General features: G+C 40.8%; 2 protein-coding genes and 1 long non-coding RNA gene across 6 annotated transcripts; 1 reads left to right on the top strand and 2 right to left on the bottom strand.

Annotated features, from left to right (window-relative positions):
* Positions 1 to 295: 295 nt before the first annotated feature.
* On the bottom strand, positions 296 to 5,447 carry rab38b (RAB38b, member of RAS oncogene family). The gene is made up of 3 exons (XM_020598361.1): positions 4,896 to 5,447; positions 3,056 to 3,333; positions 296 to 2,113 (listed from the first exon to the last, which is right to left on the bottom strand). The coding sequence occupies exons 1-3, from the start codon at positions 5,122 to 5,124 to the stop codon at positions 1,961 to 1,963; spliced, it is 660 nt and encodes a 219-aa protein (XP_020454017.1). The 5' UTR covers positions 5,125 to 5,447; the 3' UTR covers positions 296 to 1,960.
* A 469-nt stretch (positions 5,448 to 5,916) lies between these two features.
* On the top strand, positions 5,917 to 23,276 carry LOC109959202 (uncharacterized). Its single transcript, XR_002274801.1, has 3 exons — positions 5,917 to 6,138; positions 21,669 to 21,792; positions 23,052 to 23,276. It is a non-coding gene; the product is annotated as an uncharacterized LOC109959202 (long non-coding RNA).
* On the bottom strand, positions 6,946 to 27,436 carry grm5a (glutamate receptor, metabotropic 5a). Of its 4 annotated transcripts, none has more exons than XM_020598373.1 (20): positions 27,143 to 27,436; positions 26,230 to 26,353; positions 25,593 to 25,901; positions 25,368 to 25,501; positions 23,690 to 23,951; positions 23,297 to 23,411; positions 21,872 to 22,121; positions 21,655 to 21,768; positions 17,747 to 17,982; positions 17,510 to 17,631; positions 17,307 to 17,431; positions 17,050 to 17,218; positions 16,128 to 16,254; positions 15,308 to 15,425; positions 12,935 to 13,121; positions 12,326 to 12,484; positions 12,094 to 12,219; positions 11,757 to 11,939; positions 11,444 to 11,613; positions 6,946 to 10,141 (listed from the first exon to the last, which is right to left on the bottom strand). In XM_020598373.1, exons 3-20 carry the CDS (start codon positions 25,815 to 25,817, stop codon positions 9,226 to 9,228), a joined length of 3,738 nt encoding a protein of 1,245 aa, XP_020454029.1. In that variant the 5' UTR covers positions 25,818 to 25,901; positions 26,230 to 26,353; positions 27,143 to 27,436; the 3' UTR covers positions 6,946 to 9,225. The 4 variants fall into 4 exon arrangements, with proteins under 4 accessions (XP_020454029.1, XP_020454028.1, XP_020454030.1 ...); XM_020598372.1 differs by having other exon boundaries at positions 27,148 to 27,436; XM_020598374.1 differs by lacking the exon at positions 27,143 to 27,436 and adding an exon at positions 27,074 to 27,090.
* Positions 27,437 to 27,454: the final 18 nt, after the last annotated feature.

Genomic DNA, 27,454 nt, shown 5'->3' with positions numbered 1-27,454 from the left:
TCTTGTTGTTGGCTCAACAGTGCGGTGTACATCTGCTTCTGCTGACTCAACATCTCTGTTACTTGCACCACTGAAATATAATCCTCTTCTGCGTCAACATCCTCATTTGCATCTGATTTATTAGCTCTTTTCCCTCTTGGCGGCATTTTAATAGTTGTAGAATTTGTTCAAAGACTTGAAAATGTAGAAGATGTGAAAAATCGTAGAACAGACAAGAGGAGCAGTAAAGACGTCGTCAGTAAAGACAATAATAATAATAATAAAACAGCACAGGGTATGTGTGAAATAAATTTATTTTTACTACTTACAATAAATAATGAACAAGAAAAAAATCCACAAGTGGTGTAATCTGGTGAAGATGTACAGTTTATTAATCAATTAATGGACAAAATTAAATTATCTGTCACAAAATATTGCCATACTCTGATAGACATGTGCGTCAACGTGTGAGCATGCGGCTCTTTTTTTAATCAACTCATAAATCCGCTGATAATCCGCTGATAAATCCGCCTGATACACACAGACACACTCATGATGAGCCAAACTTGTAGAAAAGAGATTTAAATCTGTTATACCCTAATGTGGATTCTTTGAATCCCTGACAAGACACACAATAACACACACTGTTGTCACCAGGAAGTGCTGCTCAAAAGCAGAATTATGAAATCCAAGGTAACACGACAAAGTGAGGCTTGACATAGTCTTCTAAGTGCTTCCTGGCCTAATGCATTTCACAATGGTTAACCCAGGCTGAGGAGGTGCGTCTAGGTGAAAACAGGTCTAAGTAATTTGGATGAACATGCGTTCATGGCTTTCTTCAACAGAACAAGAGGTCGATCACAGATTCACTGATGCTGACATAGACACTGCGTTTCATTTGGTCGAGCCGGCACGCCGCGCGTTACAGTGTTTTTCTGAGGAACCAATAGTGGAAAATGTAGTGGGTGAGGAGAGAAGAAATTATGAGGTAAAATAAGAACAAGAACATGGAGAGTGGATGTGTATGTGTGGGTATGCATTTGTGTCTATAAGGTTGTGAAAACAGCAAGACGTAGATGCAAACACTTGTTAGAAGAAATCCATTAAAAAGACTGGATCTAGTTACCATGGATACAGAGGGTTAGGCTTTGACAAGTGAACTCAGGAGAGTGCCCAAAATCGACACAGTTTTTCTTCTGATGAAAATAACACACTTACATAGTAGGAAAGTAAAAAATTCTGTTGTAGGAAGGATTTTAAGCAACATAACATACTATGATAACCAACATTACGCTCATAAAAGCACCTGGTAATAACTTAAATCATTTAAAAAAAAAACAATGTATGTGCAAATTCACATAATTACTCAATTTGCGTTCTTTGTCTCTTGCCGAGTACCATTAAACGGAGGCTGCGTCTCCCACACTGCGGTTTTCTCTGAGTTTATGTAGAAGTTATATTAATAGAGAGAGAACACCAACACTTGCTGGAAACAGTGAATAACAGATATAAGTTCAGCAAGACAACTGCATTCATCCTGTCATTACTGCACTCCTTGAGTGTGTTGCATCCACCATGTTGGGAGTATTTACTCCTTTGGTAGGTGGTTGAAGTGTTATTAGACATCAGAATGAAATCTTAACCAGCTAAAAGGAACAGCCAGAAAAACAAGGTTGATAGCCAGATTCCTTAAATAATCAAATCTATGCAAAGGAGCATAGACAAGGACATTAGGCTTAAATCTTGTTTGTTTGCCAAAAACTTTACAATCACGAGTTACCAACTATTGAGCCCATGTGACTTGAGTTCACAAGCTCTGTTTTGCTGCACAAACATGCAGCAAACTAATACATTTGCATGTGGTTTGCACCAAATCAGTGAAACTGCACCTTAAGTACTTCTGTGGAAGGCTGTGCAGCATGACTGTCTCTCTTTATCTTACTGTCTTCATTCTGTTCTGGCCGGCCACTGCTCTATCCTTTCAGTATTTGAAGCAGCCCGAGCAGCTCATCTGTCTGTCAGAGTTGAGCTGGGGTGAGATGGTGTCTGGTACCACAGTTGTCAGTGTGTCATTTTCTGTGGACATGATGTGCTTGACCAGGAAGTTTGCAGCTTCACTGATGTTGAAATTATCCTAAAGGAGAGAGAGCGAGAGATAATTCAGTTAGGTTTGGCTATATATTCCTCTTCTGAATTTTCTACAGTATTATTTTTTAACAGTTTTATTTTGTTGTTGCATATATATCCTGACTGCCTTTTGGACTGTTTACAGTATATTACTGCACTAGGACAATGACCAAAATAAAATAAAACATCTACAGGATGACCCCTGATTAAAATATTTTTCAAGTAAACAAATTAAATGAGGGGTGGTACAGTGGCACGGTGGTGAGCTGGGATTGGCTCCAGCTCCACCGTGACCCTATTCAGGAATAAGAGGTATAGATAATAGATGGATGGATGGATTAAATGATATATGGAAAAAGTAATTTTTTATGGGCTTTGGGATTATTAATATTATATTATTAAAACAAATATCTCAGCCAAGAATGTAAAGCATTTAATGGTCAACCAGTTTCTTCTCCATTTTTCCCTCAGCCTGGACTTGGACTTTACAGATGTGTCGACTTCTGTTTGGACTACTACTTCATCTTCTGTTCTCCTTGTCTGATATTGTCCGCTCAGACTCAAAGCCTTGTTCTCTTGTGGTCTTAATAAACTGCTTGCCAAGTCTGTCTGCCAATTGTGTCTGTATTTGGGTCTTTGTTCTGCATTTGCTGATTCTTACAGGAATTGTGACAAGACATAGACAGAAACAGCTAATCTGTTTGAAAGTAACATATGCCATCTATTGTACCAACGCCTTTAAAGTTCACTAATTAAGATACTGGGCTACAATATACATCTATATTTGTCAGTACAACAAATAGCCCCATATACAGTATATAGGAATGGTATCAATCCTCTCCTCTAATTCTAAGACAGAACTATTTGTGGGATAGGCAGAAATACATTTCAAGTCACATATTGCAGTTGATTGGCAAACAAAACTGCCCTGCTCATACTCAGAGCTCACTTTAGCGGAGGTCTCAAACCACCCAACAAAGCCATGGTCTTTGCAGAACTGTTCCATTTTGATGCCACTGTTCGTCATCTCCCTGCCCTGGTCACACTTATTAGCCAAGAGCACAGTGGCAATGTTCTGTCCATTGGCCAGTATCAGTTTGGAGTCCAGGTCCTCTTTCCACTTGATGACGGCCTCAAAGGTCGCTGGCCGTGTCACATCAAAAACTATGATGGCTCCCATGGCTTCACGGTAGTACACTCTTGTCATGTTTCCAAAACGTTCCTGGCCTGTGAATGAACACACACACAGGGAGCTTCATGCATCAGTATGACAACGTTGCTGCTCCCAGCCATCAAATTGATGAACTTCTCATTCCTATATTTTTGCAGCAAAACAATTAACATAACTGGCATTAAGAAAGGGAGTTAGCAATGTATGTATTCTGTGAAACAGCACAGTTCTGAGGTCTTACTCTCACATTGCACCTAACCAGGTGGTCAATGCAGCTGCTTGTTTCTACTGATAATAAAAATACTTAAATTACACCTGTATTTTGCCCAGCCTGCAATGAAAATAAACTTTGACTTTGACTTACATTGACTGTAACAATATATCTGTGAGGATAGAACCATGTGAAATGTCTGTGTGCAGGTATGCATGTGTAGTATGTGTCTTTATTCATGCTTGTGTCTTGCATTGGTAATAGAAATTAAGTGTCTAAGGACAGCTGTCAACTAAACAGTCCTCAGGGATGTGTGTTCTGCTGTCTAATGAACTTATTAGTCCAAAACTGACATGTGCATCCTACTTGATTTACCTACTGTGCCATCTCAGAGAAAGGTTTATATGGTTGATCAATATTAATGCATGAGAGTTCACTTTTGGCTCTGCAATAAGTATAATGCTGCTACTTAACTCATGAGTAAGAGGAAATGGGAAATTTGACAGGAACTTCCCCCTTCTGTGCGAGAGAATATATGATTTTTATTACAAGGAATCCCCATCTGCACAGCAGCCTCAGACAGACACACACACATGTCACATGTCACTTGACGCACTGTCATTCAATAAACCGATAAATAATAAACCGACCGCAATTTACATGATTTCAAAATAACATTTAACACTCGGAGATTACAATAGAGTCTTTATTTAGTTTATTCCTACTCCTACCTAGTATGATTTTCAACCAGATATATCAGATCAAATCTACTGTGACTTATAATTTCAATTTATGGACTGAAAAGCATGTGCTCTGTGTGTGTGTGTGTGTGTGTGTGTGTGTGTGTGTGTGTGTGAGTAATGTTTTGTTTTTTATTTAGGCTTCAATGACACTCCCGTGACTGGTGTTAAAATCTCCCTCACATGGTCTAATCACATGATGCATTGGCATACCTTGAAACATAACTGAATCATATGCATGCTCTTCTACCCTGAGCAAAAATGTGTGTGTGTGAGAGAGAGAATACTTTGTGCCAGATACCACGTCTCCAGTGACAGTGCATCTTTAAGCTGTGAGTTATAAAACAGTCATGCTTCACTGTCAGTTTGATGATAAACATTACTTCCCCATATTATCAAGTTTTCAGGAACTAAGGCAGCCTTGATAATCATCATTTAGACATTTTTAGTTAGGTTTTGAAAGGGTCTTTTAGATCTTGCATGTTTTAAACATGAAAATAATCCTAAAATTAAATGATAAAGTGTGTGCAACACAGACGCTTATACCCATCACTGAGCTGTATTAAACCTGATGTCAGTTGTCACCCAATTTACTTTGACTTTCACTTGTAGTGTCAGCAGGATGATACACTATAGCCTGCACTGAAACTAAAATTATTCACGGTACCTGCAATGTCCCACAACTGGAGCCTAACAGTCTCAGAGTCCCAGTTCAACACCTTCAGGGCGAAGTCCACTCCGATGGTGTCCCGGTAGTTGCTAGAGTAAGTCTGGTGGACGTAGCGTCTGATGATGGAGGTCTTCCCGACCCCCAGGTCTCCTATAACAAGCACCTTGTACAGGTGCTCCTTCCAGATCCTCCGCATACCGTTGGAGCGTGATGGATGATTGGTCATCTCACGTGCCAGATCTCAGTCGCAACAACAATCAACTTACTATGTCTTGGTACTGTTCCTTGTCCCAGTGCGTCTCCTTCTCCGTATGGGTTTAGGAACCGCCCTCCCTGTGGGAAAGGGTGCTTTCTTCACAGGGGCCGTGTATGGGAGCGTGTGACCTCGCAAAAGTAGCTGTTTATTGCGTGCGCTACTGTAGGGTAGTTCCTGTCAGAAGGGTTTCGTGAGTACTGCAGAATAGTGCCACATTATGTAACTGTGGAAACACTTTAAAACCCTCTGTGCGGAGCGAAACAGTCGCATCCTTGCTCCACTTATCCTCAAGAGTAAAGAGAGGCAATAGGAACGTACTCTACAGGCGTGTTGAAAAGGGTATCTGTCTTTTTGTATGGCAGTTTTTGTCCATGCGACTTTGGTTCTTTTAATAAAACTATATTACTCTCTAATTATTTATCTGATATGCTTTCGCCACACTGCAACACACGTCATCTGCTGGATCATGCACAGCAAACAACCCCCTGAAGGCAATAATGTCTCGTCCAGTATATCATTATTTATAAGTAGTATACTAAATAAAGTGCCAGGACACATTGCAAGTGATCTTCAGAGTTATTGCTGTTGTTCAAAATGATACCTCAAATGGTATCAATGGTTTGATTCTCATATCCTCACAAAGATAAACCACAGTAGAATCATAACCAAAGTAGCTGAGGGTTGACAATTTGGCAGGAGAACAGGAAAGTAATATGTAGAGGACAATTAGCTGTTCTAGTCAAACAGATTGACAGTACTAACTCTACTCTACTTGGCCTTCCTGTCTGGCCTCACTACGTCACAACCCTTTAACAAACAGTCTGGTATCACTGCAATCTTTGAGGCTTACTGAATGTATTTTAAACGCAGTTAAGTTAGGCCATTATAATCGCCTAACTTAATTGCCACCTATTCGCAAAAGGGAAATGTTCAATTTTAAGTTACTGTGGGATATTACCTGGGTCCTAGCACAATCAGAAACAGGTAAGCTTTTTATTGTCGTGGTACATCTTGACTTGATATGCGGTCATAATTTCCCATTTTCAGGCAGCTCTGTCTTGTGTACTTGTGTGTGTGTGTGTGTATGAATTGAAAAACGACTTAGACCTGCGAACTAATGCCTGTTATCATGAAGCTAACTAGATCTGTTCGAGTAGGCCCAGCTGACCAGTGGTGCTTTGTGACTTGTAGCCTCGATTGTAACTGGGGTTTTCCTCGCGTTGTGTTTAACTACATTTGTCCGTAAAACGGTAGAATATGGATGAAATGTGTCTTGCCCATCGTAAAGCCGAGACCCTGAACTTTCCACCGAGCTATCTGACATGCTAACAGGCTTATCCTGGGGCCATATGGTCATGCGTAACGGTGCTTTTCCAGCCATTACGCATATACTGAAGCCCTGTTTTTGTTAGTTTATTTTCATTTTTTATATATGTTTTAGATCTTTGTATCGTACTAAATGTAGTTTTTATTCTGTTATCCTCTGGTGTTAGAAATGCAGGGAGTATGGAGGTGGGCGAGGTTAGGAGGCATTTAATACTTAAAAAGAAACGTGGCTTCTTAAAACATGATCAACATTTTGAATAGAAATTCCTACTCCTAAATTTCTGTCGTTATAAAATGGTTGGTTAATGAAGCACTAGTGCTTTTTCCAGTTAAGGTTATACTTTAGATTTTTAAATATTAAAATAAAATATTATCCCTATCATTGTGATGAAGAATTTCAATATTACTGTGATTGAAGTATTCCTTTGCAAAAGAAGAATATTTACAACGACTTACTAATGACTGTAAATACTGCAATTTGCATGGAAACCTGTAATGCAGTACAAACCTACAGTAAAGTCTGGATATGTGAAAAGCAGATGAAGAGAGAAGGTGAAGACAAACGTCTTGTGTATATCATATCAGTGAATTATTGGCATAAAGTCAAATTGCAGTTAGTACAAATCATCATGCAAATATGGCACTGTCTACAATAATATTTACAGTGGAAACTAGTAAAAAGATACACAATTTTCCAAAAACTATGAACACATTTTCGCTTGTGTAAACATACAAAAAAGTTCAAAAGGTTCAGAAACATCTGATAAACATAAGCTAGCTCCCACATTAATATAATCAGTATCACTGTAATTCATTGAAGTCAAAGTATCATAAAATTCCTGAAATGCTTAAAATATTACAATCTACTGGAAATGGGCTCACAGTAGGATTCTCAATATGAACCCATTTACAGAAGCACAGTGTCATTTACTGCAGGGGAAACACTGGCACATATGTACAGTAGGTAGAAAGCCAGGCTGGAAACAAGCTGTTTTGCAGTAGATGTCTGAAAAATGCACACATCCAGCTTACTTCTTTCCTAAATCTAGTCTAAAAAACACATCAGTATCAGGAATAGTATCATTAACTTGCTACTGTATATTTTAATCTTGTTTGGTTTGACAGGTACAATATTAAAAGGAAATTCATTGCTAATATATCTCAGAAAGTGCACACATATCTTGACATCATGCAAAGTGGTAAACATTTTGAGCCAGCAGACGACAGTGCTAATTCAGCAGGTAGGAGTTGAAGTCCTAAAATATTTTGGTTCAGAGACAACCTGAGGTGGAAGATCACTTTGGTCCACTTCGTATATTAATAGGTCATCTTAGATTCAGCTATGTCACATCAAGTGAAAAGAATTAAAGATGATAACAAAGTAGTTCATAAGCTCTCTGTGGGCGAGGCACCTGATGATGTCAGCATACAAATGTCTGTAGGAGCTCCAGTGCTCACACAATGGGAGGGGTTTGGAAAAAAATCTTTAAACAAGAAAAGGGAAGGTCAGTAGATCTCTGTACCAATAATAAGAAAAATAAACTGCTTCCTGATTTGCATACGGGTCATATGACTTTTCAACTCCTCCCAGTGAGGAGGTCTGAGCCAACTTTTGGACATGGCCATGTGATGTCACTACTCAGCTCTATAATAGCATGACTCTATACTACTGCATTGCACACTGCTTACCCTTGTTTTTTTCCTTTGCACATAATGCTTGTCCTTGCACACAGTGTTCAGTCCTGCACATATTGGCATTGTACACAGGTACCCCATGAACATTTACTTATGTGTACCCTATGTATACTGTATACTTGGCACACATTACTCAATACGTTTCTCTCTCATATTTTTCATACTTTTTAGCCTTACACTTTTATACATCTCTTTACTTTGGGTGCTGTGATTTTGGTAATCATTGCTGTTGCTACTGGATACCTGAATTTCCCTCAGGATCAATAAAGTATCTATCTTTCGCAGCATCTGTAGTCTTTTTCCTCGGAAAGAAAGATATGTTTGTTGTTTGAATTTCAGGCAGTTTTCTGAGCTTTTTTTTCTGAATGGATACCATCATGCTGAGTCTCAAAGTATTTTAGGGCATGTTATCACTAAAAGACATCACATGTCATGTACAGAAAGTCAACAGCAATATTATAAGCAATAAAAACAACCCATACTTTGTGTTTATAATAATATATGATGCAAAATATAGAAGTGAAACACAGCAATCTTTTGTGTTCTCAAGCCTGCACTTAATAATATCATTTGCCATTTTGAAATTCAGTTTATGAACTATTTTTAGCATAATCCAAAGAATGATCATAAATAGCTAGTATATTTCCCCCAATTTGATTGATAACCATATTGTAATGAATCATTTTCTTTGGAATCTGAAAAGTTTAAAAGCGAGTTAGAAACCTGTGTCAGTACAACACTAACAAGTCTGTAAAATGCCCATATGTGAGTTTCACTTTGTCAAGTTTTGAAAACAAAAGATGAAGAACTCACATTGCTCAGTTTAATTTCAGTATCATTTAGTATTGCAGTTTTGCCACGAGTATTTTTCTCCCAGCCTTCTCACTGGAAATGTGTGGGTACATTTAATCCATTTATTTTAAAAAATGGTTAAACATTCAAAATATTTATATTTAGAAAGGCATCCAAGAGTTTGGTCCAGTCTGAAGCTTTGTCTTTTGGAGTTTAAAATAAGGATAAAAATAGGATAAACATGGAGAGAAAGCAGGTTTAGAGAGAGGAGGAGCTCTGGCTGAAGTGTCTCAACAGCAGCTGGTCATATTCAGCTTCAGATGCTGGGGACAGCGATGGGGGTGAACTGCCATCGGAGCTCAGGGATGAGTCTCGAAACGGGGAAGGAGGTGTCAGAGACACCATTTCGTCCATACCCTTGGCTCGTGTGCTACTCATACAAGTCCCAGGCAGGTGCTTGTAAATCTTACCTGTGGGACAATTCTCACAGAAACTGGACACAGCCACAACCTCAGCATATGTGGTGACCGTGGAGGGGGCTTGTCTGCTTCTGGATGCGAGGTGCTGAGGAGGGCAGGCGGCAGTGTCTGTAGCTGCAGGCAGAGCAGCTGTGGAGATGGTGCTGACGGTGGCTCCCCCTGGCAGCATCATGGTGTTGAGCTCACTGATGTTGGCAGTGAAACGGTTAACCACACAACTGATTTGCTCCATGATGGTGGTGCCCTGAGTTTGGCTGCCAATCATTCCTATCCCAATGTCACCCACACCTGTGATGCTAATGTCTCCACCATCCACTATAGCCATACCCTGGCTGCTGTCCCCACCTCTTCTTCTGACCCCAGCAAGGCGATCAGGTACATAGGTGGGCAAAGCCTGCATCTCCTCTCCATCCCCTTCTCCTTGGAGACCCCTTGCCTTCACTGCATGCTGGCTGATGGTGAGCAGAGGTGACTGAGATGGCGAACAGGTGAAGGGCTGAAACACTTGTGGCTCTTCATACTGCTTTTTGACACTGGTGTCTGCAGGTGTGTCTTCTTTAGAGAAGGGTTTGATGATTGCTGTCTGGTTTGCCTCCACTGAGTCCTTTTTCTTGACATGGAATGACATCCTTTTCCATAGATTTGGTCTGTAGCTGTGCTCATTCTGTACCCAAGACACAGATTTCCCATTGGAACTGTTGAACATGAAAGAAACACAGAAGCACAGAATAATCAGTTCTCAGCTGACTTGAATATAAGGGGTTCAAATGATAATTAATGTGAAAGATCCAGAGGCAGTAGTGTTCTGAAAATTCCTACTAAGCAGAGTATGTTTTTCTACCATCCTATTCTATCTTTTGCTTTCTGCGTAATTGTATATCTCCCTCCATTTTTCCTTAGAAAGAGAAATCCTTAAAGTCACTGGGTGTCCTCTGGGAGTACTTAACCCAAATGAAGTAGCCTGTTCTCAGCTGAGGGAGTGCGTTTCTCTTGGCTTCACATCCAGCCTAATGCAGTGGATTCAGCTCTGATTTACCACAGACAGTTTAAGAATGAAAAGGATAGTTGTTTCTTGAAAATGTCTCAACAGAAGAGAGACAGCTAAAGTATGTGGCTGCAAGGAGAACTGTTGAGATAGAAGTTAAACCGCCATGTCCCTTCCTGCCTGCAGTTTTCTCCTTCTCACCTTTAGCATTTTTTACCCTACACCATTACTGATATGGTCCTTAGGGGACTATTTCCCTGATTACACTATATAAACACCTCCAAAATCATGTAATTTTTAATTTTGACAAGTATCAGTAAAACAGAGGTCAAATAGGACTTCTGAGAAGAGGCTTGTTTTTTTTAGATGAATATGCCAAAAGAGAATGTTCATACAGGATATATTTATGTAATATTGTCAGATAAAATCTGATGGAGTAAATGCATAAGATAAAGTATTAATTTTGATGGTAATAAACAATTTAAAAACTAAGACCAGGTGCTATAATAAAACTAATGGCATTAATTTAAGATAAGAGCATTTCATAAGACCAATTTAAAATCGTGTTAAAAAGGACAAACATCTTGAAGCACCAAGGGCTGTTTATCTACCAGATTGCCTCTAGGCACTATATGTGCTCATCCTGAACTGTTCTGTTTTAATAGTGAGTTGCCTGAACCTTCTATCTGAAGGAAATCTCTGAAGCAGGGAGGCAGCTGGGTGAGAGACATCACTGATAATATTCAGTGCCTTTTGCTTAAGTGGAGATTGATAAATAGAGGAGACAGAAGGAAGAGATTGGCTTATTTTTGTTATAGTGTTGACTAATTTCTCTAAGACCTTTGTTTCCCCAGAGGTCATACTGCCCCCCCCCCCCCAAGCAGAACTACATAATAGGAAATGATTTGTTAAGAGTTAAAAAGCTTACTCCAGCTGGGCACAGGTGCTTTAGATAATGAGGAATGTATTTATTCATAGTTCAATACCAACTCACAGTAGGTCCCCCATGTACCTGATGGTGTCCTGTGCAGAACCACGTCGTCGAAACAAGTTGGCCATGCTGCTAGAGGACTTGCCAGATTTGGCAGCTTTCTTGGCATCACCTACATGCATGCGCACCACGGTTGATGTTGTGAAAGCACTACGGACATTTTTCTCAGGCTTGGCAAGCATGATGTAGACCTGACAAAGAAAATTGACAATTAACTGCTAGCATAAAGATGTAGGGATACAAAAGCCAAACCAAAAAAGAAGATGGAAAACTATCTTTGGTTTTTCATTGTAGCACTGTAACATTTGTTTAAGAATGTTTTTCCATTTCCTACCTTGGGGACAAACATGCAGCAGAGGGCCACTGTGGCACTGAGGCTGACACTAAAGCACATGGTTATGATCTTGTAGTTGGAGCCAAAGTAAATAGGAACAAAGGCCAGCCAGATGATACAGGTGGTGTACATGGTAAAGGCAATATACTTGGCCTCGTTAAAATTAGCTGGAACATTGCGAGTCTGTAAGAGAAAAGGATAAACATCATTTTTAAAGCAGTGTAAGATGAAAAACAGCAGAATAGCCTACATGTGCAAAGACAGAAGTAGAAACACTTAACTGAGAAAGTACAGGGGGACAAGCTGTGCATTATTAACTACTGTTATGGTGAAGTACCTTGAAGGCGTAGAAGGTACAGCTGAGGATTAGCAGGCCATTGTAGCCCAGTGGTGCCACCACCCCCATAGTGGTCAGATTACAGATGAAGTGTACCTCACGGATACTGGGGTAATCATAGATCACCTAAAACCAGACAAAGGAGTAAGTCACTTGGGTTGTATAAATAAATGGAAATGAACATCCCCCATATTGTAATATACAGTATATACAGACACACACATACACACACCTGTGGTGGCTCTATGATAAGAAGTGCCACAATAATCCCCAGCTGCAGCAATATGAGTAGGAAAGCGATGACCAATTGTGCGCAGGCGGACATAAAGCGAGGTTTCTTGGTGCAGATCTTCTTCTTGCTGCCTGCCAGGATCCGTGCTATACGGTTGGTCTAGATCAAAAAATATCAACATAAGCTCCAACATATACCGTAAGCTGTATACTCTTTGTATGTGCCTGCTTTTTGACCTCCAGTTCCTCTGTATATGTGTTTGATGAAAGAAGTGTACATTATTGTTTACTGACTTCTGAAACTGTCCCAACATCCTCTTTCACATGGAAGTGTGTCCAAAAAATGGAAGAGATGTATTTTAAATCCCAAAGCCAGTTAAACTGACCTTTAATGGGAGGGTGTAAAGGTGATTTTTCAGTTTGTGGAACAGTTAAAGTACAGTATAGTAGTACTCAGCAGCATCGTAGAGTGTAACAGAACTCAAATGAAGTTGATGATGTAACCATGGGCCTTTTAACTCATAACATTTCACAGTAAGTGAAACATGATGATAAGCTATAATACTTGAGCTGTGTTTATTTGTCCCTCTGCCTCCTAGTAACAAAGTACCTTGGTAACCAGAGCAGAATAACTCATAGCAGGGGATAACCCAATTCCCAGCCGCTGGAGGTAGCAGTAGATTATGTGGGGCTTGGCGATAAGGCTGAAAGTGCACAGGTAGCCCAGACATATTCCAGCCAGGATGATGTAGCAGAGCTCACGACTGGATGATTTGACCACAGGAGTGTCCCAGAATCTACAGGTAAATCATATGATACATAAATAGACCTACAGTGGTGTGAAAAAGTATTTGCCTCCTTACTGATTTCTTATCTTTTTGCATGTTTGTCACACTGTAATGTTTCAGATCATCAAACAAATTTAAATATTAGTCAACGATAACACAAGTAAACACATCATGCAGTTTTTAAATGAAGGTTTTTATTATTAAGGGAAAACAAAATCCAAAACTATATAGCCCTGTGTGAACAAGTGTTTGCCCCCCTGTCAAAACACTGGTTTATCGCACCTGAGTTCAATTTCTCTAGCCACACCCAGGCCTGATTACTGCCACACCTGTTCGCAATCAAGAAATCACTTAAATAGGACCTGCCTGACAAAGTGAAGTAGACCAAAAGATCCTCAAAAGCTAGACATCATGCCGAGATCCAAAGAAATTCAAAACCAAATGAGAAAGAGAATAATTGAGCTCTATCAGTTTGGAAAAGGTTATAAAGCCATTTCTAAAGCTTTGGGACTGCAGCGAACCACAGTGAGAGCCATTATCCACAAATGGCGAAAACATGGAACAGTGGAGAACCTTCCCAGGAGTGGCCGGCCGACCAAAATTACCCCAAGAGCGCAGCGACAACTCATCCAAGAGGTCACAAAAGACCCCACAACAACATCCAAAGAACTGCAGGCCTCACTTGCCTCAGTTAAGGTGAGTGTTCATGACTCCACCATAAGAAAGAGACTGGGCAAAAATGGTTTGCATGGCAGAGTTCCAAGACGAAAACCACTGCTGAGCAAAAAGAACATAAAGGCTCGTCTCAGTTTTGCCAGAAAACATCTTGATGATCCCCAAGACTTTTGGGATAATACTCTGTGGACAGACGAGACAAAAGTTGAACTTTTTGGAAGGTGTGTGTCCCATTATGTGTGGCGTATATGTAACACCGCATTTCAGAAAAAGAACATCATACCAACAGTAAAATATGGTGGTGGTAGTGTGATGGTCTGGGGCTGTTTTGCTGCTTCAGGCCCTGGAAGACATGCTGTGATAAGTGGAACCATGAATTCTGCTGTGTACCAAAATATCCTGAAGGAGAATGTCCGGCCATCCGTTTGTGACCTCAAGCTGAAGCGAACTTGGGTTCTGCAGCAGGACAATGATCCAAAGCACATCAGCAAGTCCACTTCTGAATGGCTGAAGAAAAACAACATGAAGACTTTGGAGTGGCCTAGTCAAAGTCCTGACCTGAATCCAATTGAGATGCTGTGGCATGACCTTAAAAAGGCAGTTCATGCCCGAAAACCTTCCAATGTGGCTGACTTACAACAATTCTGCCAAGATGAGTGGGCCAAAATTCCTCCACAGCGCTGTGGCAGACTCATGGCAAGTTATCGAAAACGCTTGATTGCAGTTGTTGCTGCTAAGGGTGGCCCAACCAGTTATTAGGTTTAGGGGGCAAACACTTATTCACACAGGGCTTTGTAGTTTTGGATTTTGTTTTCCCTTAATAATAAAAACCTTCATTTAAAAACTGCATGATGTGTTTACTTGTGTTATCGTTGACTAATATTTAAATTTGTTTGATGATCTGAAACATTACAGTGTGACAAACATGCAAAAAGATAAGAAATCAGTAAGGGGGCAAATACTTTTTCACACCACTGTATATAGATTAATACATTTCCTTAAAGCTAGTCAGAGCAGTAAATGGATTGTTTAAATGGTCACAATCTTACTATTTTCAGTAAGGATAAAACATAATAAACCTACTGTAAGTAATGGCATTTTTTGCATTTGTCAACATAGCAATTTATCTAAAACCAAGAGTTTATTTATTCAAACTAAAATATGGTTATATGACCTAACAACAAGCTGACCAATTTCACCTTAGAACTGCCATAAAATTCTTGTTTGTGGTACAAGCAATGTGCGTATGGCATTCAAAACTGCAAAGTATTAACACAAGTAGTGACATGTAAATGGAAAGAGTTTCCAGTTTTCTCTCATTCCATGTTTTATTTTTGGGTAAATAACCAGCAGCTATGAAAAAATAATAATACTATTATTAACTGGGTCAAAAAACCTGGGTCTTTTACCCATGGGTACTGGGAAAAGTGAACGCGTTATTCCACTTGTGTTTCTTGCTATATTATCAGTTTTGACCCAGCTATTTTTTGTATGACAGTGAAGCTGTAGGCTGTAATTACTTGATAAAGACAGAAGTAACAAAAAGTGTAGCCATGAGACCCAGACAGGCAAAGACCACTGCAGCGATGGGCTCTGGATCCCCCCAGCGCACATACTGCACTGGTATTGGCTCACAACCTTAAGGACAGAGAGAGGTCATGGTTGCATGGTTGAAAAACCAAGAAACAAAGTTTAAGCAAAACTTGGAATGGTCTACAGTAGTAACAGTGAAAAGGGTGTGTATTCATCTGTTTGCATGCAAGAGCCTCCTAGGTTGATGTGGATGCAGCATTGACTCATACTGCTTGACTCATACTGCAGGATTTACTGTGAACTGCAGTTTAGTTATGTGTAAGATCTTCAGCGCATGAAGGGTCATGAGAGATGAGGCAGATATGTTGTGAAACATTAAAGGGATTTGGAAGGGGGATCAGAGTGAGAGAGCAGTGATAACAGGATAAAGACACTGCTGTTTTCTTATGGAGTACTCAATAAAAAGCTGGCTCTATATGTTTTTCAAACTATGTGCTGGTGAACAAAAATACTATACTGTGGGAGTGTGAGATGATGTTTACACAAGGGAAGAAAATGACTTCAAACTGTTTTGATACACTTTACAGTTACAGAATCTAAGCTTTATTCTGGCAGGGATCTAAAGTGGTGTGTATGAGTATTTGTGTTGATTTCTGTGCAGCAGTGAGTTTGTCTTAGTCCAGCGTGTTAGAGGTATGTAAGGGGGATTTCAGGAGCAACAGTGTTTGACCCAGATTTCTGGCTCTTCTGGCCTGGTTGGAAATCTCTTATCTGTAGGTAACAGAGACACACACATAGTGTATTTACCAGTAAGGTCATCTGTAGGCCAGGAGCCCAGGATACAGGCTCGACAAGTGTATTCATCAAACACAAACTCATTGTCTTTGCAGGGAGTGCAGGTCCAACAGCAGCTCACCTCTCCTTTACGGATCACCTGGAGACACACGCATACTCGTAACAAAGGTCTCAAAGCTCCAGTGGCACTTTTCTGTAGCTAATCTTATACTCTGACTGTCCTGTATGACACGGAAATGAGAATTTCTTTGTCAGGGGATCAAAAGAGTAAAATGATGTACATAGCCTCATTATTAAAAAAAATAGTTCATGTCAGTTCTGTGATTTAACATGGGACAGACTTCATGGATGGATAAAAAGGGAAACCGTAGAGCAGGAAAGTCAGAGGATATGCAAGGTGTTGACTGCATTGCCAATATGATAATTTAGGATGCAGGGAATGGTTGTTGTCTATTCGAACTGAGAGAAGAGGGACGTGTAGAGACAGTGAAAAGGTCATCGTAGATCAGAGAGAGTCAAGCAGCTAGTAAAGGCAAAGATAGTGATGTGGGCTGGGGTTTAAGGCTTGGAGATATAGACATAGATGTCTAAAAACATCATGCATGCAGCTGGAGTTTTGGACCCCCTATAAGTGTCACAGTGTATAGTGTATAGAAGCTTGGGGATGATAAAGAAGAGGGCACACTGCAAGTTCTCCATGATTTGGAGGAGCTGAAGGGAGATAGAGAAGCACTGTCAATATTAATAAAACTGAATTTGCATAATATACAACTTTGTATGATATAGCCAATTTTATATACACCCTGAAAATGTATGCTCTACTTCATGCATGCAAACAAAATAGTAGGTAGAAAGAAATTCAGTATAGCTTGTTGATTTCAACACACATCAGTCTCAACACCATAAAACTTTGTGTCACCAGGGTGGTGAATACCTTGATCTGTGCCTTCTGGCAGGGTGCAGAACAGACTGACTGGATGATTTCACTGCTGTTACTCCAGATTTCCTCATCATTCATCTTTAGGCCACCCTGATCCCAGCTTCCCACATGGATGTAAGCATATTCATCCTCGCCTATGTGCTTGAAGTTCATGATTTCATACCTGAGGGACATATGCTGTATGCATGAACCGGCACACATTTAACACGTCTTTCTACTTCATTTCCACCCTTTCCCATAATAATCCTTACCTGCCAGGTGAGTCCCCATTCTGGTCAAAGTGGATGATCTCCCCAGATACACCAGTAAAGTTGGTTTTCATCAGGAAATCCAGTAGCTTGCGGCCATCAATGGGCCGCATGGCCTCACATAAACCCTGGGAAGAGCAAACAACGTCAGTTCTGTCAGGCCCAATTTGAAAACGTGCAAAAGTGCACACAGTTAGCTGTCGGACCTTATATCCTGGACAGAGGGCTTGCTGCATGGCATGTAAGCCATAAGCCATGGAATAGATGGCATTTATGACAAAGCCCATCTTGGTGTCTTGTGCATACTGATGACGCAGAGACTCTCTCCCTGTGGAGAACAGAGACCTGCTCATAAGGAGACCAAATTACTGTAATCTACACAGATTAGATGATCAGTGGAAAGTGTGTAAGGTGTGCGGACATTATCTCTGTGTTGTACTAACAGGAGCAGGTGCGGTTGTAAATGGTATTCTCCTGCGGATGTCCTCTCAACTTGCACTGAAAGCGGTGCTGCCAGAACTCAGGGAACCAGGGGTTTCTCAGGTTTGCATCAGGCTTTAGGTTCAGGTAATAATCATCAAACCAGGTCACATGTGCTGACTTTAGCTTTATAGTGATTCCACCTTCTGCCTCCTTCTGGTAGCCATCAGTCACATCATACCTGTCTGCCCAGCCATCACTGGACAGCAGGAGGAAAAAGGTAGACACAGACACAGCAGGTTGTTAGAGCTGGAACCAGTAAGAATTTTTATTCTTTTTCTTATCTTTTAACTATTTCTGGCCTATTGGTTTTTGTTTTTGTTTCTCTAAAGCTATTAATTAAATAAGCATTTTCGTTCAGGTACTGAGATATGTACAGGAATAAATTAAAATAACAGAACTACTATAGCATATGTACAGTACAAACAGCTTTTTCCAAATTAGCTTTCTGAATCTTATGCACCATTCGGTGTATATATAGCATTCTGGTAACTGCTCACTGTTGCAACCCACACAAAGATATTATGTTTTTAGACAGCACTGTTGCCTCAGCAAGACTTGTGGAAAACAACTTGTCTGTTATCTGTCAGCAATGGCTGGTAAAATTTTCAAAATGCCAAAGAAACATATAAAGGAACAACCTATATTGGCCATTTACATACATATACAGATTTCTTTAGTTGTAAACAGGTGGGTGAACCTAGAACTTTAGCATGGTTGTGAGATGTGATGAGTGGAAATCATTAGGGCTATCAATACACAGGGGCTCTACACTTCTCCTTAAATCTGGTTCACAATTACACCCAATTAAACACACATATGTACTGTACATATGTGCACACAACTCATATCTGCACTCTTGTCTTTGACAAAAAAAAAGGAAAAGAAGCCATTTTTGAAAATTGCTAACCAAACTGTAGTTACATAACAGCAGTGTGGGTGTTTTTCCATGATGCCTGGTTCTCTGGGAGACGTAGGAGATCATTTCGTAACCCATCCTTAGAGAAGCAAGTATAGAAATGGCACAGTGGCAAAAAAAAGGCAGGAATAGATATGAAAAGCATGGACAGCTTGACTCCACATTGAATCACTGTTGAACAAGAGCTCTGAAACCCACACATCGACCTAGGAGGGCAATATGCTGTATGCAGCATGTCGCTCCACCACCTACAAACCTGAAGACACATGCACAATATTGGTCAATTTTCCAGCCAGATCTTTTCTGAGAAAAGTAGTTCTAGTAGTATTAAAATAGTACAAGCTTGAAACTGGAAGGATGTGCATTTCTAAATTGAAACAGCTCTCTGAACTGAGGACAATATGATCCAGCCCACCATAGCTTAATTTACAGTGGGGGAAAAAAATTTAACAATCTAGTCACTATACATCTTTGAACTGCTCTAAACAACATGATTTACATCACAAACGGCTCTGGTTTTCTTCCAGCGTAATTTCCGCGCTGCCTCCTTTGCAGTCATTATGCATTTTATTTCCTTGGGTGCATGTCTACTTTTTTGTGCACTGGTGTGTTTGGTGTTTTCCTTCCATGAATGAATGCTTTTACACTGAGGTGGGAAGAAAGGCACAGCTGAGACTGTGTGAATTCTAATTAGGCAGCACAGCACAATTTTGATGCTTGTTTTGACCCGAAATACTTAAAATTAACCCTTAAATCCACAACTGATCAGCTGGAATTCACTCTGAATAATTTGTGTATCATGAAATAGGCCATGTGTGCTAAGTCAGATTATTTTTTAAATAATATAAATAAACTAGTCCTGATATAAATATGGACAAACAATGTTGGTGCTCATCAGTGTCCATGCGTAAAGCCATTTTCAGATAGGGCGCGGTGGGCGCTGCGTTCTGCTATCAAACCCATTCATGTCTATGTCTTGCACAGTGCGAGAACATATCTGTTCTGCGCTTAGCTCGTCCCTGTGCGCTGTGCCGAAGTTTAAAAAAAAGGTTTAACTTGGGCGTAGTGATCTGTGAGGACACCTTGACGTGTCCAATTGCAGAAAACCTGACAGAGAAAACCTGGCAAAGAAAATGGAGGACAATCTGATTTTGGCAGACCCACACTCTTCTTCCTTGCTACAGCTCATCTCCTCCTCCTCCTCATCAATAAAACTAAAGTCAGAGCTTTTTGCTGACATGTACTGTAATAGATACATTGTGCATCCAAGTCCGCTGCTCAAAATATTAGTTACTATCTGCTAACCACCTCGGGAAAGCTTTTTGGGGACCTAGCAACTGGTGCCCAACGTGTGTGTGATTTGGGCATGTGTGTGCCCATGTGTGCCTTTCGCCTGGAGTGTACACACACGTTTAGTGTTGTACCCTATTTCAGAAAAATAGAGCCCGAAGTGATTTGTGCTTTCACACCTTTCATATGTGCTCAGTGTGAGCCTGCTCTCATCTGTGAAGAGAATAGGGCACCAGTGGTGGACCTGCCAATTCTGCTGCCAGTGATGCTGGGCCATGAGCACAGGTCGTACTAGAGGTCACTGAGCCCTCATGCCACCCTCATGGAGTCCGTTTCTGACAGTTTGGTCAGAAACATGCACACCAGTAGCTGCTGAAGGTAATTTTGTAGAGCTTTCACAGTGCTCCCTCCTGTTCCTCCTTACACAAAGGAACAGATACAGGTCCTGCAGCTGGGTTGTTGCCCTTCTACCGCCCTGTCCAGCTCTCCTGATGTAATGGCCGGTCTCCTGGTATCTCTTCCATACTCTTAAGACTGTGCAGGGAGACGCATCAAACCTTCTTGTGACTGCATGTATGGCTGTGCCATCTTGGAGTAAATGGACTACCTGCGCAGGTAGTCCAGGAGAATAACAAACTGAGTTAGGAAGGATAAGGAGACAACATTTGTCTGTGGCCACCACATGCAAAGCCATTCCGTTTTGAGGGGTTGTCTTGCTTTTGCCTCTCCATTGCACCTGTTGTCATGTTCATCTGTGCCAGTGCAGGTCAAACTGATTCACAATCACTTGTGCTTCATCTGTGCCACATTGATATCCCTGAAGTTTAACTGACTTGATGTTATAATGTGATGATTAAGCCATTGTCAATGTAAAGCTTACAATGGCTTAGATACAACTGTTCAAAATAGGCCTAAGCAGTGCTGGCAACAAAACCAAACCCATCATCTGCTCCTTCATTCTCTCTCTTTCTATAAATGGAACTTAAGCAAGCATACACTGCACACACGCAAACCTGATGACAAGTCCTCAAGGCTGATATGAAAAGGATGGTTCATGCACCGACTAACAAGGATAGCAAGAAAGGTGATGACGAAGTGAGGCAAAAACCATCCAGCTGTAGAAGGGCAATATCTAATTACCCATAAATCCAAACAGCAAGGAGAGAGATCTTTAAAAAATAATTATAATCTAACAAGGCCCTAATTGTTTGGAAGCTCTGTGTGGTAATGCTGAGTATGGTGTTTTGCAATATGTAGTTCAAGGTTATTTTCCTTCTGTCAGATTTGAGCGACAGCCTACATACAGTATGTGGCTCCTAATGAGGAAAGGCATTTAAAGGACGCCAGGGACGAGAGTGAGCCAGAGAGATAAGCCTTAAAATAAAACCTGTCATTCTTGGAGAGACTGAAACCTCCTGCTTAATCAATCTCCTCTTTCCCATTCATTTTTCCCTCAGGTTTTTAAATACTTTCTCGTCTGTACTGCCTGCCCAGTCTCATGCTGCATATTTAATCGTGCTGGTAAACCACCACTGCTTTATTTATTATTTTTACTTAACTAAACACTCTGAGTACTTTTTCCAGCACTGTAAAAATCTACATCTTGACAGTCTCATAAAATGTCATGGCATACATACTACACAAAAAGTTAATTAAAAATACCTTTGGTTTCCTAGATGTTGATGGATGTGATGAAGAGGATGATAAGGATGATGATGAGAGGACAATGATGACCCCAGTGACAACAAACACATCCTGTCTGGTGATGCTGGACATCTGAAGAGAGTCTGGATTGAAAATGTACGTATAACACAAAAGAAATCTGAAGTACACTTTCTTCAGTCAGTTTCAATTGTGCGTACCACAATCCACCACTCACCTTCCAACCAGCAGAAACTCTCCCACCATGCGTTGTCGTCTCATGGCCATCAACATGCCTCGGACCGTCATACCCTCGCAAAAGCAGGCCACCACCCTGGCTTTCGGCAGGTGGCCTCGTAATTTCTGCAGTAGCTTATCAAAGCTCGGTTCCCCTGCGTTGCTGTATATTTTATCGGAGTGGGCGATGCAGATTCCCTCCTTTGCTGCCATGTCTTTAAATGCCTCCATACCGCTCTCACCATAATTACCTTTGGATGGGACCAGATGAATGGAATGGTGTTCATATATGTAGCATAATAATGCACACACAACCTGGGGTTTGTACCCAATTAAAACTAGTAAACCAAACAAATGACACTGTGACAAAATTCTTTCAGGCCCTTTAACAAAGCATTTTAGATATCTGGCAGTTGCTTATTCCCATTCCAGGAGACTTTGCTCACTTTGCTATAGTATGGTTTGAAAACATTGATGCAGTTTTTTTGATTATGCTCATTGTCAAATAAACTGGTGTAACGTCAGTACAACACTTGAGGATCTGATAATTTTGCCTCTGTTATTGGAACTGTCAGGGGTTGGACTTAGCTGTTTTTGCAGGAAAGTAGGTCACCTAGTTAATGTTGCCTTACAACTGTACTCTTACTCTGGGCGTGACACTATTTAAGGCATCCTTTTATACTGCATGTGAGTTTTACTCACAGTATGTGAAATGCTTCCTTAGGTGGTAGGCTAGTATTTCATTTTTTAAACTACTTTCACCTTGATTAGACTGCTGTCAATGCTAATTTTTTTATTCTGCATTTGACAGTGTAGTATAACTGAGGTGTTGTGCTCCCTAAGAACTCATAGATCATAGACAGAACAGAGAATGTTTGCTTTGTTTAGTTGTCATGTAACTAGTTAGTGAACCTGTACAGGACTGTTAGGGTAGTGTGAGATGGGTTATATTAAATAAATCAAATGTGCCTATACTATAGTAACATTTATAGGATAGCAAATGTGCAGTCACTTTGACAACATCCCACTGCCAGTACAGAAGTTCAAAAACACTAGTAAATGTACTGTAGTCTGCAGCATAGCACTTTTCTTATAATAAAAAGGATGTACATGACATGAGGTTTTATCCTGAAAAACATTTGGCAACCAAAAGATTATTTTTTTTAAATCTTCCTATACAGGAGTTGGATCTTTTGAAGGCGTGATAACCTGGTGTGTTGATATTGCCCAGATGCTCAGAGCAGGGAACACGGGTTGCTTTGGGGTAAGACTATGCCTTATAGCAGCACCATAAAATATGACAGTTTCACTTGTGGTAACAAAAATAAAATACAGTAAGAATGAGAGATAAAAGGTGAATTCAAGAATGTCAGATTGATAGAATGACAGATGTAAAGCTGTAACCCACATATATACACAGTCTTACCCTCTGTGTGTATTGCAGACACATAGCTCCAGTTGTATCTCTTGACAATGTCCACCATGGCTCTGGCCTGTTGCATGTCTGATGGCACTACCCTCATAAAATATTTGTACAAGCTCTGTGGGAAGAAATTTACATGTTCACAGGTCTGGGTGTTTTCAGTTAGGGTCTGCCAGTTACATATGCATCCTTAAAAAAATGGCTGTTGTAAACCTCGTTCCATGTAAACTCACTGTACACAAAGGACAATACTGATACTTGATGTCTCACTGCCATTTCTGACCCCTTAGTCTTGTAACTCTTCTATCTTAAGGGCTCTGGTAATTCAATGTGAACGACTGACACTGAAAATGATCTCAAACTTTGACGTTAATGTTTCTTGTTAACTGGTCTCACCTTGTCACTGAGGTCCATGCTAGTGGCTGAGTAGGCTATCTGTGGGATGTTGAAGAGCTGGAGGAGATTTTGCACCTGGATGGCCACAGAGCTGGATCCTGGTCCAATCAGACCCACAATGGGCTTCTTCCCCTGAAGCAGCAAGCTCCCTGCCTCTGCAGTACACCTGGCCTGGCTTTCCTCCTCTTCGCTGGACACCAGTGTGTCCCGAATGAACTCAATGCTCTGCTCAAGTGCCACTGCAGAGTGCCAGCATGAGTCCCTGGTGTAGAAGGATTGAGTTCTCACTGTTGTTTTGGCAAGCAGGATGGGAATTAGAGGTGAGGATAGCTGAAAGCCGCCAAATGGATCTACACAGTCTGTGCCTCATTCTTGTCAAAGAACCGTTTGTCTAAGACAGTTTTAGAGAAGTGAGAAATCTGCCATCCAAACCAAAATTTTGCCCAAGCTAATTTGAGGTTTCATTTGACTTAGTCATTGTTAGATCCAAATAAAGAAACATTAACTCTAGTGCAGTTTCACTTCACTTACTTTCATGTAAGATGTGCCAGCAATCACAGTTTTCCCCTACTTTTTAGAAACTGGTAAAACCCCTCACCTTCTTTAAATGATTGAAAATTGAATAAAAGCACACTGAAAGTACTATAACAACCCTTGCTGCATCAATAACCTTACATAAAGAAAGCAAAACAAAAAAAAGTTGTACCATTAATGATGGCTCTCCAGTAACAAACTAGTTAAGGTGAAACCGAACATATCTGTTAATTTCAGGCAGTTGTTTTGGTTGTGAGCAGCACAGCAGTGACTGTGGTGGTTAGCACCGTCACCTCACAGCAAAAATGGTTCTGGGATGGAACCTCGCGGCCGACTGGGGTGTTTCTAGTTCGTATGTTCTCTCCAAACTTGAATTGGTTTCCTCCAGGTGACTTGCTCCCATAGTCTGAAGACATGCAGGTTAGGCTGACTGGCAACTCTTAAATTGCTTGTAGGTATAAATGTGAGTGTGAATGGTTGTCTGTCTCTGTGTCAGCCCTGTGGTAGACTGGCAACCATGGCGTAACTCGCCTCTCACCCCATCTCAGCTGGAATTGGCTCCAGCCCCACCCTCACGCTATTCAGGAATAAGAGGTATAGATCATGGATGGATTAATTGATGTATGATATATGGAAAAACCAATTTTAATGGGCCCTCTTAGGGATTATTATTAAAACAGGATAAGCAGTACAGATTATGGAATTATGGAGGAATGTTCTGGTTCTTTGTGAGACTACTAGTTGATTTGATTCCTGCTTATATGAACTCCTTACAAATGGTATATTAAAGGTATGACATCCTGCCCTGAGTGTGATACTGTATTTTATAGGTTTAAACCAGCAACAGATGATTGCTATGATGTTCTATGTAAGATGCATTTTGTTGTATTTCTGGTCTACGTATCTCATACAAATGGATGAGTTGGTTGCAAGTTAGCCTTTGTTTTGAACCAAAATTACTCTTTGCAAGATGCATTTTGTTGTATTTCTGGTCTCCGTCTCTCATACAAATGGATGAATTGGTTGCAAGTTAGCCTTTCTTTTGAACCAAAATTAATCTTTGTGTTATGATCAACACAATCTCAGCAATATATTTCACAAGAGCAACATAACTTTATAAGAAGTTCTATAATTGGTTTCTGACCTTATCTCACAGCCCAGAGTGATATTCGGCAGGATAGCAGGGTCTGCGTTAATTCGATCCAGAGTGTGCATCATGGCCTCTACTCTCTGGATCCCATACTGCTCACGTATGGCACCACACTTTCTCTCGTGGACCTGAGCGAAATGCAACACAACTGGTTTAACAATTATCACATGCTCCATACACTCATGGAGAAAATGAGTAAACACACAGTATGTACTGTACCTTGTGTGCAGGTGGCTGGTGGTGGACAGAGAACAGTGCTCCTATGATTATGTCACCAGGAATATGTGCCAGAACCCTTCTCTCGTTCTGGGCACTGACCCCAGTGCCAGCTTTAAGGCCCAGCGAGATCAGATCAGCTCCCAGAAACACACTCATTGCCATCAGCCTTACATACAACCTCAGTCCTTTTCCCATCCCTGTGTTCCTTCTTGCACTGCCTGCCATCCTCTGTCCGCTTAGAGTTGAGGCTCAGCTGGTGGTGTTGTCTTTGGCTTGGAGTTTGTAGTGCCAGGGGTACGACTTAGATTGCTGAAAAGAACAGGGGTAGGAAGTACATGATCTTACTGTGTAAGCCAGTGTGTATGTTTAAACAGAAATTACAGTTACACTTTTCAATAAAGCTTTATCAGTCAAGTCAGCATATGTATATTACATAAGCCTACAAGTCACCTTCCCTATACAGTAAATGATATCACGTTGCTGTCTATGGTGCTGAATTGTTTTTAGAAGTGCATGTTGCAGCACGGATAAAGCTGACACCTAGACTGGTGGTCCAGCCAACTAGGAACAGGCTATTTCAACTGAAATATCATTATTATTGCGCGCTGCAAATACGCGAACTGCAGCTTCAACCTACCTCTTTTCTGCCTGCTGCCTCGCAGATTCCATTCCCTCGGTGGCCGTTTCCATCACAGAAGCGCAATAAGAAAAGCGCTGCGGGTTTTCTGCTCAAGCTCAGGCTGGCACCTGGTTACAGCTCACTGCAAATAGCAGCAGATAATAAAGCTTGTTACTGGAGCATGTTTTGGCGTACTGACGCACACGGAGACCCCCACCGCCTCTGCCTCCTCCTACTCCAACACAGCATCAACAGTAGCTACAATTGTGAAAAGCTCCAGGAGGCGAACGGCACAGACGACGTACAGTATGTTTAACAAGATGTGTAGGTTAGCGAAAGGTTAATGATGATGATATAGTTCCGCAAGGAATAAGAGGTAATTAACGCAACAGTTCGTTTAAGAAAGTCTGCGCTTGAATGACCGACTGCACCTAAAGTTCCCTGCCCATCCATGAGCTCCGTGAAACCAGACGAATTCCCTTTAACTGGGAAGTTACTTTTCAGTTTCAGTGTCTGTTAAAAGAGTCCCACTAGTGTTGGCTCGTGTTTTTGGTTTGGTATGACTGGATTTATTCTGGGGCTGACCATCCTGTGCTTGTTGTCGACACAATACCTGACTGCTCTACTCTGAAAAGAAAGGCTGAATACAGATTAATACAGAAGCTGTACAGCCCCACCAATGTAAGAAGTCTACTGAAATAGATAATTATCAGATACATCGTTTTATGAGTGTGGTTTAAGTGTAATCTATAGAGTAGATGGTCTGATATGAATTTGCATAAATGTGCATTTTAATGAGGGGACTGATTTCACAAAAACTACACATTAACCTAACACATTCAAATGATTACCAAATAGATACCATTATGAAAAGTATATGTTGGTAGGAAAATAATACAAATAGAATGCAGCAAATTGCAGTAGAACTCACGTTACCATAGGAATTCTGACCAATGACATTTCCACCGATCAGGTAAAACATTACAGCCACTGACAGGTGAAGTGAATAACAGTGATGAGCTCGTTACAGCCACCTGTCAGTGGGTGGAGTTTATAAAGCAGCAAGACAACAGCGTCCAAAGGACAGATGGTGAAGTGGGGACAGGGTCACGGACGGTCACTGGTGAGGAGGTTGACTTTCTGTAGATATTTTGCAAGTAAATTTTAGTGTATCGCGTTTTTCGTGTATGTAGATGCTTAGCTGTTACTCTGAGGTAAAGCAGTTGAATACATGTGTGATTTC

Source organism: Monopterus albus, unplaced genomic scaffold (assembly GCF_001952655.1).
Source record: "Monopterus albus unplaced genomic scaffold, M_albus_1.0 scaffold38.1, whole genome shotgun sequence".
Classification (NCBI taxonomy): domain Eukaryota; kingdom Metazoa; phylum Chordata; class Actinopteri; order Synbranchiformes; family Synbranchidae; genus Monopterus; species Monopterus albus.
The sequence above is the reverse complement of the archived record's forward strand: the minus strand, read 5'-3'. Positions and strand labels throughout refer to the sequence as shown.